This window comes from Battus philenor, unplaced genomic scaffold (genome assembly GCF_028537555.1).
Source record: "Battus philenor isolate CCGP_79_NKW_IND1 unplaced genomic scaffold, ilBatPhil1.0.hap1 SCAF_17, whole genome shotgun sequence".
NCBI classification, from domain to species: Eukaryota; Metazoa; Arthropoda; class Insecta; order Lepidoptera; family Papilionidae; genus Battus; species Battus philenor.
Genome location: NW_027181679.1, coordinates 4,032,935 through 4,049,968, shown reverse-complemented (window position 1 = coordinate 4,049,968; position 17,034 = coordinate 4,032,935). Strand labels below are relative to the sequence as shown.

At 33.5% G+C, this 17,034-nt stretch overlaps 1 protein-coding gene across 1 annotated transcript in view; it reads left to right on the top strand.

The window, feature by feature from the left end:
* Positions 1–17,034, top strand: part of Myo81F (Myosin 81F) — a 132,143-nt gene that overhangs the window by 83,494 nt on the left and 31,615 nt on the right. Inside the window, exons 3-4 of the mRNA XM_068762901.1 lie at positions 15,121–15,245; positions 16,920–16,982. Of these exons, the coding sequence (XP_068619002.1) occupies positions 15,126–15,245; positions 16,920–16,982 (183 nt within the window). The 5' untranslated portion in view covers positions 15,121–15,125. The remainder of the gene's footprint in view (positions 1–15,120; positions 15,246–16,919; positions 16,983–17,034) is intronic.

Genomic DNA, 17,034 nt, shown 5'->3' with positions numbered 1-17,034 from the left:
TTAGACCTTATAAGTTTTACTTGGTAATATAGTTAATTTATTTAATATTAATTAATTTAAAATTTATTTTTATTGTACAGAATGAATAGTTATAGGTGTAAAAGCTTTTAAAGTATGAATGTGCCTTTAAGCTTTTAGATCCACAACCAATCACTATAATAAAATAACTATCCATCAATCAATAGCCATCAATGCATTTTTATTTCGTAAAAAAATTCCATAGTGAGAAAAGGGCATTAACAAATATCTCCTTATTTTATTGCATTTTACATAATTACATTTGCATAATTTATTTTATTTTAACAAGCAATAAATATGAAGATTTTTTTGAATAGTAATAATTTACGATTATTTTACGACTTTTCTGTCTTGAAATTTAATTAGCACTTAAACTCAGAATATCTCGATTGTTCTAGAACAGTCTTCTTGATTAAAAATCCGGAAACAACATCTTAGTACACATTTCATTGACAGTAACGAGATCGTCTCAAAGAAGTTTTCTGAAAATAAAAACTAAGATCATACTGAAAAGATCATTACATGCTTGCAATAGAAATTTTTAAATAGCAAAAATTAACGATTTTAAAATTTCATTATTTGGGTACAGTGTACTTTATATTAATTTACATCAAATAAGCTATACATTTATCTCTTTAAAACTTTTACACATACAATAAATCACCCTGTACACATTAAAAAATACGCTTATTTACGGGATAATATGAATATTCTTATATGCCAGTCGACCTATTTAAATGATATTCGTCGTTGAATTACAATTTCGGTAAAGGGGGGGACGAGGGTGGGCCTTGTTCTAATAAAAATCGTAAAAGGGAGTGGGCGAGAGCACCCGTGCCTACCCGCGGCGGCGTCTGGAGTCCTAATAAGGGACAAACGAATTTATTTCGACCTTTTTTGTCCTTGTTCTGTTGCTAGCTTTGAATCTGTTGCTAACAAACTTGATAGAGGCATATTATGAAACGTTTCAATGATTATTATTATATGTAACATAACAACTAATCGATATTTAATTACATATGTATGATAGGTTTTGTTAGAATATGTCGCATTTTTAAAAGCAGTTATTACTTAAATATCGAACAAGTAACAAGTTTGGAGTCATGTAGATTATGTCCGATAGATGATCGGACATAATCTACATGACTCCAAACTTCATACTGCGTTCCACGATGTTTAAAAATATGAAAAAGATCAAAGAGTGTGATTTCTTTTTTACAATTACTACACGAATGATTAATAATATGAGTTATTTTGTTTGATTTAAACTGTAATTACTCTCCTAAAAGAAACACTGAGTTTGAAGTAACGTCACAGTACGGCGTTACTTGTCAAATTTATATAGTAAATATGATAATACTCTGCGACCGTCAACCCGTCGGCCAAACCGTGACGATTATGGTAATTCTCCCTACAGATATCTTTGGGGAGTGCCTATACCTTGCAGTGGGCGTCTAATGGCTGAATCGGCACGAAGGAAACGAAGAATAAATTCATAGACTTCAGCAGCGGCTTATCATTTACTACTAAATGATGACAGTATCCTTCAAGAATTGCTTCAATATTTTTGAAAATTGCTTTAATGTTAATAATAACGTAATTATAATGAAGTGAAAGTCATAATAGCTTCATTATGTAAGATAATTACAATAACTATAATCGTCAGCTTAAATTAATGTATACGTTAGGTCGTAACGCGCCACCCACTGAGAAGAACTATTAAAAAGTTTTCAGTGAGATTTGTAATTTTTTTTTATAAATTTAATTTTACAAAAAATTAATCATTTAAGTTACATCAATTTATTCATAAACGTATTTATTGTGAATATAGTCTGAAATAGAGTAATATGCCTTTTGGCAGAACATGTGTTTAAAAAATTCTTTGAATTTACCTAGAGATAAATTTACCGAACCTAGATAGAAAAAGGAAGTAAATCCAGTTTCAATTTTTTTCTTTAACATATTAGTTTAGTTCACGTTTCATTTATTACATGTTAAAGTCCTAATGTGTGTAGATTTTTTTTTAATATTATGCTATATATCTCGAAAATGGAAACTATTTCAACCATGATGGAATTAGCTGTGGTCCGAAAACATAACAAATAAAGGCTGCATCACGCCTCCGTCAGTAAAATACGTAATAATCTATTCACTTTTTTTTTGAAAACACCCACTTTTCACGGTAACACATATTTTTCTCTCCTTCATTATATAAAATTAAAAACGACGTAACTGAATGCGTCATTCGTATGCGAGAAATATCTACAAGGAAGGAATTAATAAGGGCCATACATGTCGACGTCCGGCAGGCAAAAGGGAATGAACGAATTAGATCGTGCAATTCCTGTGAATTTCCTTTATTATTAAATTATGAAACATCGAGAGTCTGGTCATTATTCGTTTATTACGAGATGAACCAAATTGATACTAAGACTAAGCAAGTTGGTTTTTATTTATCTGATACATAAATCAGGATCGAGCCAGCAGTTTTTTATAATCCCTAACTATGTATACACAGTAAAATATAACATATGGTATTTTCTACATTACATTGACGATATGTTTGAAATTTCTACATTAATACTATCGTATTTAAATTTATATAATATTATTAACGTTATCGTTTGACAGTCTATCTCTACAGAATTTAAAATTCTTTAACGAAAATTTCGTTTCAATTTGAATAGTTAAGACTCATCCGTTTAAAACGGTATTAGGATATTTCTTTTTCACGCCCCATTACACTAATCCCATTTTGTTTGATCGGCTTCTCTGTACTTGCTTGAAAAAACTCTAAGCGATTATTAGATGTCTCGTGCTCGCATCACAGCTTAACCTACTAAGGTATTGCATCAATTAATAAAAAATCTTACTTTAAAACTAGATGACGCAATTTCATAGACTTCTAATTTAGTGAAAATGAAATATGACGAGAATAACGCTAAAGTTTTTCGTGTAGTTTAGTTACTTATACGTACGTATATATTAATTTAAAATAATAATTTTTATTTAAGAAACACTGAATGAAAAATTCAAATTCAATTTCGATGTAAACTGAATTATATCATTTCTCACGTGCATATACAGAATCGCTTAAATAATTTGGTTAATTATAAGCAAGTGTAAAAGTCTTAAAAATGTAAATGTATAACTCACTTTCTGTCAATTAATGACATATCATATCAAAAAATCATTACGTAAAAAGTGTTTTCAAAATTCTAAATAAAACATGTTAATATTGTTTACTGCCTGTCACTGTAGACTTCGTACTGCTAGAAGTTATAGGTCTGTCGCATAAAGAGATCGGTGTAAAGGTGAAAAATTCTAAGACCAAAAAAATTCATAAAGATTTGAGACAATATTATCCCTTACTAGGCCCGCGAAGCAAATAATGTCAAGCGTATTATTTTTCTTTTCCGAGAGAACGGATTGGAAGGAGGCTGCATCGAGCATCTTGCGACTATCTTAACAGGGTCATCTGTTTACCTGTAGGTGGAAGCTGCACTTACCGATCTGTGGCCCCCACTACAGAAACTAATGGCGCCTTTTTGGACTATTGATTTCAATTTTATACTCTATTGATATTATTGATGTTCTTTAGGTTTATTTGCCATAACGGCAAGTATTAAATTATTTTTGCCATCTGTTTCATCTGCGCCTTATTGGGTACAAATAATTAATTAAATCAATCTGAAATTATTTGTAAATCTAATTATACTAAATAGGATTTTTATTTAAAATTAAGAGATAATAATCGAATTATATTTATCGAAGAAAAAAGAAGCCGTTATTAATTAACATCAAAAGACAATTACGAAAATGTCACAAAAACAATTACAACAGCCGAATATCGCGTAAATTCATTAGTCGGGGTGATCGTTAAAAATTTTTGCGTGATAATTTATTTGGAGGGACCGACCCTGTCTGCGTTCTCCCTTAGGATTTTGGGCAGACGGAGGCGAGGGTGTGTACACCGCGTGCAGGCGTACCGTGACCCTCGTACATTGATAAAAAAAAAACTGACAGAGTATCGCTAGCCTTTACTGATACATACCCTTATACGGCTTCATTCGTCTACATTTATAAATGTCTGCTATCAAAATAAACATGTACAGCGTATACATGTTTTGTGGATGCCTGTGAACAATTTGTACGTATGTCTTCATTTTTGACGAGGAAAATAAAAGGCAGCGCTAAAATTCTGACCAACAATCAAATTTTAGTTCTAATGAAATGTTTAACGGGATTTAATTAAAATCAGTTTTTTTTTAAAACATTTCAAAATCTAAATATTCTTTTTTCAAATATGCTGTAGCAGCACTTTTGAATCGTTAATGAACATAAAATATCAGTATTGTTAGTTCTACTACAGTTGCTCTTTCAAATATAGCTTTACTTCTATAGACTTTCTACTTACTCTACTTCAACTTACTATAGACTTTACGACAATTAGCTTCCTGAATGAGTATCAACAACATGTAATACCACGTATCAGTATCTTATTCTTGGATAAAATAATATATTATACTTTTTTCAATAAAATATTTTGGATATTGATTTTAAATTTCTCCAATCGCAGAAATAATTTTTTTTACATAATTTAATTGTACATACATATAGGTTGTGCCATAAATTATTTATTTAATTTTTAAGACGAAAACTTCTTAACACAGTTTATTTTTATTACTTGTATCAATATCACGTCAATTGCTGTTTTTCAAATAATTTTTAATAAATTTTAATTGCAGAAAACCAAAACATTATTATAGATACTTTGTGACGCAACCGTAAGCATATTAGCTTCATTAAAAACTTTTTGCAAAGAAACCTGTACCCCTGTAATAAATCCCTCTTAGAAGTGCATAGCTCAAAGTATTTACTTAAAGAAATGTTTTCCTAAATGCACTAGGATTCTAAACAGGCTACTCTACAGCAGTGACGTATCTTAGTGTTACGCTGAAGATGCTAGATTGAAAGGACCTTAAAATATAAGTAATAGGACGTGGGCGTGAAAGGTAAAAGGTGCACGAACATAGTACGTACTAGACATGGTTGTAACAGAACGATAGTATAATTGAGACACACTTAATAGTAAACACCTGATAGTTGCCGTCATGTTCAGTAAAGCTATAATGTAATATATAAATTAGATATAAAATTTTAATTATTAGTCCAAAAAAATTTATCTCTCTTAGGTTTCTTTAAGATTCTGGAAAGATAAGAAACCCTCAAGCGCAGATTATTTACCTACTCTGAATCTAAATCAAGACGCTGAATACAGACCGCTTCCATTTGGCATTATTGGAAATCTATGGAGCACATCGATATCCAACAGTACATATTCTACGGATTAAAGAATGATGAATGAGTCCAAAAACATCACCATCATAGAATAAACTGAAAAAATTATTTAAGTAGAAAGGAACGGGTCTACACCGTGTAATCAACTGTTATATTTAAACCATGATTAACTCGATGTTACTGGCCAGTATCATGTGGTATCATTGTGCTCTGGTTTGATTGCATCGTAGTGTGATTACAGGATAGACGTAACTTCTTCAATCTTTAGGTAATAAACAAAATTAATGCAATACATCAAAGCTAGATATACTAGACGCGGGCAGTGCAAGACCGGTCATCGTGACGACATGGGGGGGGGAATGTTTTTCAGCGGGCATCTGCCGGCTGACCTGATGAATAATATCTCAATGTACGCTCATCGATATAAGATCATATGTAACTATTATAAAAAATTATTTACATATATTTATAACAGTGGGGATACTCCGTAAAGGCCCACACTAGATTCGTACAAATTGCTTGACCTATTAGCCAGATAATAACCATCCACCAAGCAGTTGTTATATCCTCTTCAGCGCATTGAGTCTGAACGTTAAATGCGTTCTGGAAACACAAGCCAAGATGGGCTCTCCTGGGCCTTTATGCCAGGCTTATGTGGAGTATCTGCCTAAGTTATTAAAGAGCCCAATAGTCTCCCAATCTAGTAATAGTGTAAGTGAGGTAACGACTCGAGCCGAGGTTTCCCAAGAGGCCTTCGCGGTAAGCGATATTTAGGTTAGGTACCAGATTCAAATTGACCTTAAGTTCCTGGAGAATGGGGACATTATTTCCTAATATTCATTATTAAATAAACAATCTCTGCAGAATATGTAGTTTATTATTCATCAAATTACCCTTATTACGAATCAACATTTTGCAGTATAAAAAATCGTCGAAAAACCATAAGCATTTATAATCTCATTTATTATTATTTGTCCGCGCTCGTGATGTATGTCAATATTAACTTGATTTAATCGATAACGAGGCTTCTGACTCACAGCGAGCGATGAATTGCCCATTGATCATAACTGAATCACTGGTTTGCGTACATGTAATTCGATTATCAACACCTCCATTATCTTCGCGTCCACACGTTGTCATTATTTATAATTTAAATAAGATCCTTGGGTACCCATAAGAGAAAATTTTGTAAGAAAAATTGTAAAAATTATCAAACGTTGTCGTGCGTCGCAGCTGGGAGAAGATCCGTATCAAATAGCGGCAACCCTCTCCCAACTGTCTGCGCTTAGTAAAAAAAAAAAAAAACAATAACGATACAAATTAGAATTAATAAAAAAAATAAGATCATTGTTCAGATCTTTATAAAAGATATCGTACTTTCAATAATTCAATTGAAAAAAAAAAATTACTCCATCTATGATGGATTATATCTCTTGTCGACTAGACTTCAAGTTTACTTACTGTTCGGACGAAAATTAACAGCGACTACAGAATGTAATATTTGCAAACTATGATATAAAAACGTCTAATTAAACCAGCAATTTCATTAGCATTAACGTTCATCGTAGATTTAAGCGTTTCTGGGGTTTCTTTCTTAACTTCAACCAGCGATAACGTTTTTAGAAGTAATGGTAAAGTCATCCATACAATAGGAACTGACCAAGTTAAAGATTCTTTAGGGGCGTCCTTGATTCGAAATTCTAACGACGTATTGAGTGACAGTCCCATTCGAGGTCGTCTATTGGGACCCTTGATCGAGGTCACTTCATTGAGCACTCGCCAAACCAAATCTTCTATTCGGTAACATTGTATGTGATTTTATAGCCCGAAGTGCGATTCCCAAGGGAATCCTCGTGCTAACTTACGTTAACGGGGTTTAAGCTCATTCGTTAACATTATATTTGGTTATATTTTTAGGCCAATGTGCAGTACTTTGTAAATTTCGCAAGCTAGTCTTAACTTAACTATAAAGGACGATGACTGGAACTTTGATCGAGTTCAAATTATTTATTTTGAATTGTTAATTATCTACCTTTTTATTTAATAATTACCTACCTAATTAATTATTGCGAGAGAACATTAAAAAAATATGTTTTCTATCAACGAACGCTATGAAACGGAATTATTTAACATCGCGTAATAAGTAACATTTTTGTGAAAATTATTTATTCAAAACCTACGTCAAGTTATTTACAATTGAATATATACTTATGTGTCCAGTTTTAGTTTGTCCATACGTATATATAACTTTGTAACATACTTAATATTTTATAAAACTTTCCGCTTTAACATTAAGCAAAATAAGTTCTTGTCAGGAATTCAAAACAAAGATATGTATAAATTGACCAACAATAACTCTGTATGGATGCGGTAGTGATCCCGTGCCTCATTAAAGTGCACAAACATGGCGTCCCATATCGTACCTAGAACTCGTTTTCCTTGTTTATTGCAACATGTAATTGTGCTTTATTTGAAGCACCGATATTAAAGATATTTTTTTAATTTAAATATGTTCATGCGTCCCTGAGAAAACAAACAGCAATCACTTTGGTATTTCTTTTAGTAAATTGCTACAACGTTAAATATATATATTTTTTTTATTTAAACATTGACTTTGTTTTTCTTTCTACGTGAACATAAGCCTCCCCTCGGGGAAAAAAATAAAAACTCAAGGTACTAGAGTGGAAAACAGGTTCCGGCAAGGTCTCAACACAGGGGCGTCCGCCCACAAAGTTGACAAGATACCGGCCACTTCCATCTGGTCTTGTCTGGTATTGGAAACATATAGACATGGCCTATGTCCAGCAGCGAACGTGCTATGAGTGAAATGATAATGATGAATCCACTACTCCAAGTCATACTTAGTAAGCATGGGAGATTGCGTGGAATTTTCGGATTGTTGGTACTCTTTTTTTAGTTTTCGTAAACTATTGCTGTTATCTGATTACGTTCAATTTCATCAGTTTCAGGTGACAGAGTGCTAAAGCCAATTAACCTAGGCTTATTTAAAGGAAATGGGCTCAGGGACTACCCCAGAGCTCTCGGTTTATTTTGATATTTTATTTATTTTATCAAACTAGATGCTCATTAGATTACAGGTAATGTTCAACGGCGTGACAGGGCGTAAAGGTTTGGGACTTCAACTTGGCTATTTAACTCAGCACGATCGGTTGCTATTATTGGATTATTGTAGTGCTACCGAAACTGTTGTACCACAGTACCGGGCGTTCCGTTCCGTCAGTCCGGCATCAACGCTCGTGGCAGCGGAGCTCGTACTCTTTTTTCCTTGGTATCCAATTCTTCGCTTTTTTCCAAAACGTGTTTAGGCGGTGCTACTAATAGTTACATAGGATATTTTAGATCTAACATATAATCACAGGAGTAAACCTACTTTATGTTTATGAGTTTCAACATATTTTCTATCTCAGTTTGTGAACAACTGCTAAGTTACAATTTAAATAGTGTGCGCCCGTCGCGATGTTATCCCGAGATCTGTTTTAAGACTTCATAGTCATTTACCATTAAGCAAGCGCTGGTCTAAAAGTGAATGTATTTAAATGCTACAATTTAAACCATCAAACAATATTTATGGTAGCGATTAAGATGTACCGATCAAGAGTATCGACATCTGAAGTGATAAATTGCCCTCGTTTAATGGCAACGTGGGCAGCTATTAATTACGCATCGACGCCTCGCCGCCGCTGCCACCAGGCGCGGATTAATTATCGGCAGTCTCAAAGCGCGCTAATCATTCCGCGACTGTGGGAACTGAAGCTTATAATTTATCAAAGCTAAACATATCGCTTACCGACGCAGATGGCGGCCTCCGTAAGTACCCTATATTCATTCGATCTAATGTGCCAGTAAATATCTTACACTAAATCTATTAACATCTTCTCGTCCAATATTCCAGTGCCTTTAGAAGTAAAATATGAATTGTTTATATGATCTTTGGAGAGTAAACTGCTCAGGATTTCTCTACAAAATCTAGTCCAGGTTGAGGAAAAGATCTGAAATGGAGACCACGGACCAGTAAGACCAGCAGTACAGTGCAGAATGTCATGTACATCTACATCCTACAGAAAAGACGTTATTAAGAGCATAGTAAAAAGCTAATATAAACCGTTTCCAACCGCTCCTATTGAAGATCTATATGGAGAAGCTTATATTCAGCCATGGACATCTTACGGCCTTAAATGATAATGGCAGATGCTACTTTCATGTTTAGTGCTGTTAACCATACTGTGTCAAATATTTTGTTATACGAAGCCAGACAGACGCACATTCAAACAGGAATTAATTTTGCAGGGCGTCAAGGTGTTGTATCGTCTGAGTTTGTTGTGGACTCTTCTCGGATCAGGGTGATCAGGGCGTTGTGACTTGTAGCTTTAAATTATAACGCTATTATAAAGAAGCTTAATCTAATTTTGGTTTACTTAAAATTAGGCTCTTCTGGATTTGTTCTCGTGATATACAAAGGTCTACAGTGTTACAGTAGTAATACAGTTTACAGTGATTTACAATGATTACTAGACTTATTCTATAATAATATTAATTACTTAATGTAATTTTTGACTAAAGTTATCTATTAGAACAAGAAAAATTCCATTGAATAAACCTCCAATATATTACATAAGTAAACATAAGTCTAGATGGACTTACTTACATAAGTATTAACAAAAATACCCAACGCGTCTTGATACTTTATAGTATAAAAATATTTCTGTATGATAATGTAACATAAGTTTAGGACTTTTGCGTAATCTCATGTGTCCGAACGCTTACAACTCCTGGAACATAATACGCGCGATGTCAAACCCGAAGAGAACATTTTTCGCCCACCCGTGATGTATATAATACTAGAATTTTAAACACGCTATAGAATCTGGATATATCTTAACTTCTTTAGAATATCTTCCCGATAACCGTTTTTTAAGGAAAAAAATATTTTTACATGAACCCCATATTACCAGTCGATCGGTTGATGTAAAAGCTTTCAAGGGTTGAACTTACAGATTACTCTCAATTAATGTATGATATAGCCTACCCAGAAATCAAAGATTTCAGCAATAATATATAACATTATGATAATATGTTAAGGAAAAGCATTTCTAAAATTTTGATTGCTGCAAATGGAAATTAACTATTGTTACAAGTTGTTGGCTTTACTATCTTTTGTTATTAGCCATGTAGCATACTTCATACTAATCACTTTATACAGGATAATTGCAAATAGATATCAAAGTTTTAAAGTTTTTCTTACGAATCATCGATACTTATCTATATTCCATTAAAACTATTACACCTAAAATCAATCAGCTTTTATTTAACTACAAACATTTCGAACAACTGAGTAATATCTTAAGTATAAAAAATCTATTGTAGTAACGGAGAAGTATAGAGCTCTATTTAGTACCGATCCCAAGCGTAATAAACGAAGGTGTTATATATATAGTTGCAGTGCGACCACTGCAAGTTCGCCAATAACGTCGATAAGTGCGTCGAGGGCGCGGAGTGCCGTCGTACGCAAGTGATATTTCCGTCCGATAACTTACCGCCCCGGCCGTCCAGGGACATTATAATGTCATTATTTATACAACGATAGTGCCGAGACGCCGCTATAATGTTATTTAATTCGTATTAAGCACAATGAACGGACCGGCTCACATGTCCACAAGTGCCTGACTAAATCACGACCAGTGGATTATTGACCCAAGTGTTTTATGATGGTCTACTATTTGGTAATATTTTATATGATTTTGCGTAGAGGCAATATCGTAACCAATTTATAAACACTAAATTTAAATAGCCAATAGGACAGGCTGGAAGTGGGCTGCAACCAGCGTCTTCCTTCAATCTTAAAAATGTGGTCAGTCCTGATGGGTGGACGTTTTATGCTGCGCTTGCCAGTCCGTGGTCTTCACTTCAGCCATTCCTATTGCAAATCTCTGTACGAGACCATTGGTTGTGTTATGGCTGAAATGATGATTATGAAATTCAAGCGCTTTCCTAACCCGCGGTAAAATGTTCCGGTCAAACTGTAGCCTTCATAGATATCAACCTAATTCATCATGAGGTCTTGTATGTATTATTAAATATAACATATCTTGCATTTTTATGCTTAAACAATTCAGATATTTTTAAAATATTTTTATTAATACACGATAAAGGTTTTTATGAAGAAGAAAAATTAAAAAAAAAACGGACAAAAATAGTATAAACAACATAATTTTTCCATATATTCCGCCACTTGCTCTTCTTCGCATAGTTTTTCTTATATCTGATCTTCATTATGAGGAGTAATCTTGATATTCATTATGCATAGCAACCTATTCCTTTTGGCATTGTATAGAGTAGCATAAAGTTTGACATCAAGTGCGGAGCGGATTTTTGCGGTGTAAATTGAAACACTGTGTTTCTAGCTGTAAAACATTTAATTTTAATTATACAAAGACATATCGGATTTTAATCAATAAACAGCCATGCACAATAACAGAATTAAAATAAAAATATAATTACTAATATTAGAGTTAATTATTTAATACGAGCCGGTAGACGAGGCGTGGATTGGTCTCTAAGTGAACAGACGACCGCAGTGAGTCGCTGGATGACAAAGACCGGTCATTGTGGCGATGTTTGGGAGAGACCTATGGCTTGCAGGGGACGCTCATAGCCTGAAAAGAAGAAGAATATTCAATTCTTATTACGAAATAAAAATCATGTTTAAGTATTCGTTGTGTATTATTGAAATATTAAAACAATAAATAAAGTGATTACACTGAACAAGTTTTTCGTTTTAATGGGACTAGGCCTGTAACTATGACTTTTGTTACAACTAAATCTTCTTTTTTTCGGATAACGGGTTCATAGCACGTACTGGCTATACATGATTGAAATCCTTTCAAACAGTACTAGGGCGTTTTGATGCTACTTTTATAGTGCCAACAGCCAAGATATGGGACAATCTACCTTCGTCGTTGGTTCCAGCTCACTATAACTCGGGAATCTTCAAGTCAAGGGTGAAAGGTATTCTTGGCATTGTAGACCACGTCATCGCTTAACATCAAGCGAGACGGAGATCAAATGCTAAGCCTATAGCCGATAAAAACAAGTCTTCGAACGCCAGAAGGGTATATTATTTAAAAAAATCCATTGAACTCGAAACCTGGAATTATATATAAGACGTGTTCTGACACTATGATAGCATCTTCGGAAATAAGTATCCCACGTTCGAATCCTACGCAGCGTCGTTTTGTAGGCGTTAAACAAATTATAGTCTACTTGTTTATGATTTACGATTCCTAGTGGTGGAAGATAGACGATCTAAACGATAAATAATCGATGCATTTTACATTACTTAGTTAAAGGGGCACGAATTTTGGATTACTAATGCAAGGATGGTAATGAACGTCGGGCACTTGAATAATCCCATTGCAGCTTAAAGGGTAAAGGGAGGTGTAATGTCGCTTTGTTGATGCCAGTATAAACATTATGTAGAACTAAATAATAAGACGGACTTAGTTCTACATTATAAACTATTTAAACACGAAATGTTTTAAAGATGGAGCTAATTTTTAACTTCAATATTTAAACATCAAAGGGATAATGTTCAAAGAGTTTAGATATAAATGTTAAACGGTTTATGCAGGACGTAAAAACTACTATTAGTGGAGGGTAGTCCAATGCTACGCAGACAGTTTGTATCTGTTTATTATGTATTAGCAGGATAGTGTTTAACACAAGAAAATGCAAAATTCGTACCATGGATAAATAGTAAAATTAATGTATGAGTACATTCTATCCTAAAATCGATAGTTTAAAAAAATCCTATCTAGATATTATTATTAACTATTGTTTACTCTTTGTCCCTACCGAATTTGTACTTCCAGATTTTATTGGTCTGTTGCATTCCAATAGAAAATTATAATGTAACATATTTCCGATTGATTACTTTATACAGGCTAATTGTAAATAGTTATTAAAACGTGTTTTGGCAAATGAGCTATTTATTCTTTTAAAGCTTTTACACCTTTACTCAATCAGCCTGTACACATATGAAAGGTGAAATCTATATCGGCACACTTAAACATTTTACTGTCTACCTACCATTTTAACCCGAAAGCAAAAGAAATCGTAAACACAGTTATATTTTGTTACACAAACAGGTTTCTAGAAATAATCAATCTCGCACGGATATCAAAGCTAATGAAATCTGTTCATAGAAATGAATGACTCAATACATACGTAGTGTCAGACAAATGTTGTATGTTTGTATTATAGTGCGATAGGCCGCGTAATGCTCTCCGGCGCCACAACTCACCCCTAATGAAAATAACCATCACTCCGATGGAGCCGAGAATCGCATTCGCCGGGACATTGAATCGAGATAAATGTAGGCTGATGTACCTGCGGGGCCTATTCCGAAATCAAACGTTCGATAATTAATTTTCTTTACAATTTTAATTTTTTAATTTTTTCCTATATTTATTGTTTCCTATATTTTTATATATAATTTACCAACACATTTAAATAAAAATGCATCAACAATAATAAAAATTACTATATACCTTGTTAAATTGATCAACACCGATAGGCAACGTTCGGGATGCTCCGAAACATCTTTTTGTCCAATATACTGCAACGCTTAAACACGAAGATTGACGATTGGCTTCATTTGTTAGAGACATTAATTATACAACTAACAAATCCTCGTTTCAATTCGTATAACATAATGAGTAATAAATTGTTAGTGACTCGCTCGATATTGGGCGTATGACTTTGAAATAGTCCCCTCCAACCCTCACTAGTTCAACTGTAGTCGACATTAAAGCCGAGGGGGAGCAATCCTGGCTTTATTGATGCACGATGTCATCTGATTAAGAAGATAAACATATTTTCGTGTTTACATCGTCGTATGATAATAGGCTTATTTTTATGATCTACTTTTGTCAAAGTTGAATGTTAAATTAGCACAACTTTGACTGAGAGAAAGTTCCATATTACATTTATTTTATTGTCCACATCGGATCATTTGTACAGTCTTCTTGTGTACGTCACAAAAATAATGACAATGGAGCCCTATTTGATAAAACTGAATCATATCAGCCTGAGCTTCCCTTTACGTACGGGTACGTTTCAACTTACAGCTACAAGTTTCTCTCAACTCTTTTCTTCTACGAAACTAGCTAATAATGTAAGCGAGCATTACTTCATTCTGTATATAATTACTTCAATTTTATACACTCATTTCTTTTCTTTCTGTTTCTTTCATCTATTACACTTTTTATTAATTATTTCCCAATTTGAAATAAAGGAAGAAAAAAAATGTTTAGGTTTTATAGCCAACAAATAACGTGTATAAAACAGTTTTATCATTTAAATATTTTTACTGTACATGAGCAACATTAATATCAACATTGTTCCAGCCATAGGACGTCCGATACTGCATATAAATATGCGTCAAATATCTCCAATAGGACCGATGGAAAAAGGGTTACATCCAGCGACTCCGATGACCATAGTAATGCCGTGTGTCCACCTTATGGGTAATTTACAGTGCAGAACCTTATAGCACCAGCGGTCATCAGTTCTGCGCGCTATGTGTCTGTCTGCCCACTGCTACTTCTAATTGGAAATCCGCTAAGTTATGTTACTTTCGTTCGTCTACGGATCTCCTCATTTCTGATTCAATCTTCTAGCGAAGTCCTGAGCTTCAAACACCCTTAACGTGGAGACTAAAAATGTGATTTGAAAAAATTCCATTGCATTAACTTTACGACTAAATATTTTTTTTTGTTTCAGAAAAGATGGAGGAGCGCGACGCAGACGAGGGCCCCGGCGTCCCCGACATGACCATGATGCCGGAGATCACCGAGGGAGCCATCAATGACAATCTCAAGCGCCGCTACGTACACGACCTCGTTTACGTATCCTTTAAAAATAAATTAAAATGATAATCTAGTATAGAACCCTTCAAAACTGCTACATCTACGACTTCAAAGATATTCTACTGGTCGACAAAACAAGTACATTACTTGGGACTTGTTTTAGTCATGCGACTTTGTTTTAGCATATAAGACGCCATGAGTAACAAATATTCAAATATCTCTAGATGATGACACGGACAAAATGAGAATGTAAAATTTTATAATTCAAAATCCCTAATATATCTTTATTATCAACAAATCGTGACAATCTTACAATTAACTTACAGTGACGGTTGATCGACTCATCTTAAATTTATATGGTTTGGCTACTATTATTGTTATAACTTTAGTAAATTTATACAGTATTCGCCGTACAGAATTAATACCAGAAAATATACAACATATGTCATTGTTTAGTCATAAAGTTAAGGATGCGTTTACACGAGGACAAAATATACAGCATAACTGTCTTATATGCGACATGTCGATTGTATAACGTAGTTGCATCCTCTTGTTCCTACGTTGATCGCTCGTGTTTACCCTGCGACTTTTCCTGTTTTGGAACTGATTTACATTCAAGCTATGATTGAAACATGTTATGGAGGTAGTAAAACGAAAATTAATTCCACATACAATATTGTAAGAAACACAGAAAATGACATTTTATAAAGTAATGACATTTTTTTTTTAAAGTAGCCATGTGTAAACAAACCTTTAATAATAATGATAATCAGAAGCCTTTAACACTGTCCGGCGAATATAGTATAACTAGAGGTACGGAATTTTCGCAAAAAAAAATCACCAATTTCGCATTTATATTTTTTAAAATTTGCAAATTTCGCATGTATACTTTGAAATTATAAAATTTGGGTAAATTAGGCATTTATTAAACAAAAATTTTTGTTTAGTCATTTTATTGCTAAATATGAAAGTAAAATTTAACAACATTTTAAAGTACAAATTTTAACATCAAACAGTTTTAATTAATTAAAAAATAACATTGTAAAAAATAAAGATTCGACTTTTTAAACGTCGTTTTTTGGTCTGTACGACGAGATTTTAGATTATGCAGAAGAAGCGTTAAGCGTCCACGCTGTTAATTACACTATGTAATGCTGCTTCAGCAAAAAAAAACGAAAAGTTGCATTTGACGGCCAACAATATGTCCTGCACATTGGGGTTTCTATTTATATTAATGGACCGAATAATTAGCCTATGATAGTGTGCATATTCATCAATTAGCTCATTTTGAGGAAGACCTTGGATAAAAGAAAAATACCATACATTTCGCATTTATTCGCATTTATGAGTAATTTTCGCATTTATTCGCATCTATTTCGTAAATACGAAATTTCCGTACCCCTAAGTATAACAATAATCTAATATATAAACACTGAAAGAAAAAAGTTGTCAACCATTACGAAAGAATTATTTTTATCGTCATCTTAGCCGATAGACGCTCACTGCAAGGTATAGGCCTCCACTTATCGCCATGATGACCGATGATACTGCTGCTAAGTTAAAACATTAATAGTATCTGTATATAATAATATTAATGTTTTCTATCTAGTATAAAAAAATTATTTAGTAAAAAAATCTCGTACCTCTACAAACACTTTAATGTGGTATGTATACTCGTACCTAATAAGAAATATTCCTGACGTAAATAATCAGACATACACGGGCTCCATCCTGGTCGCTGTGAATCCATACAAGGAGCTGGGATGTTACACAATGGTGAGTATATCTTTGCGATACTTTTAACTTGCAAAAATACTACAGAGTAGAT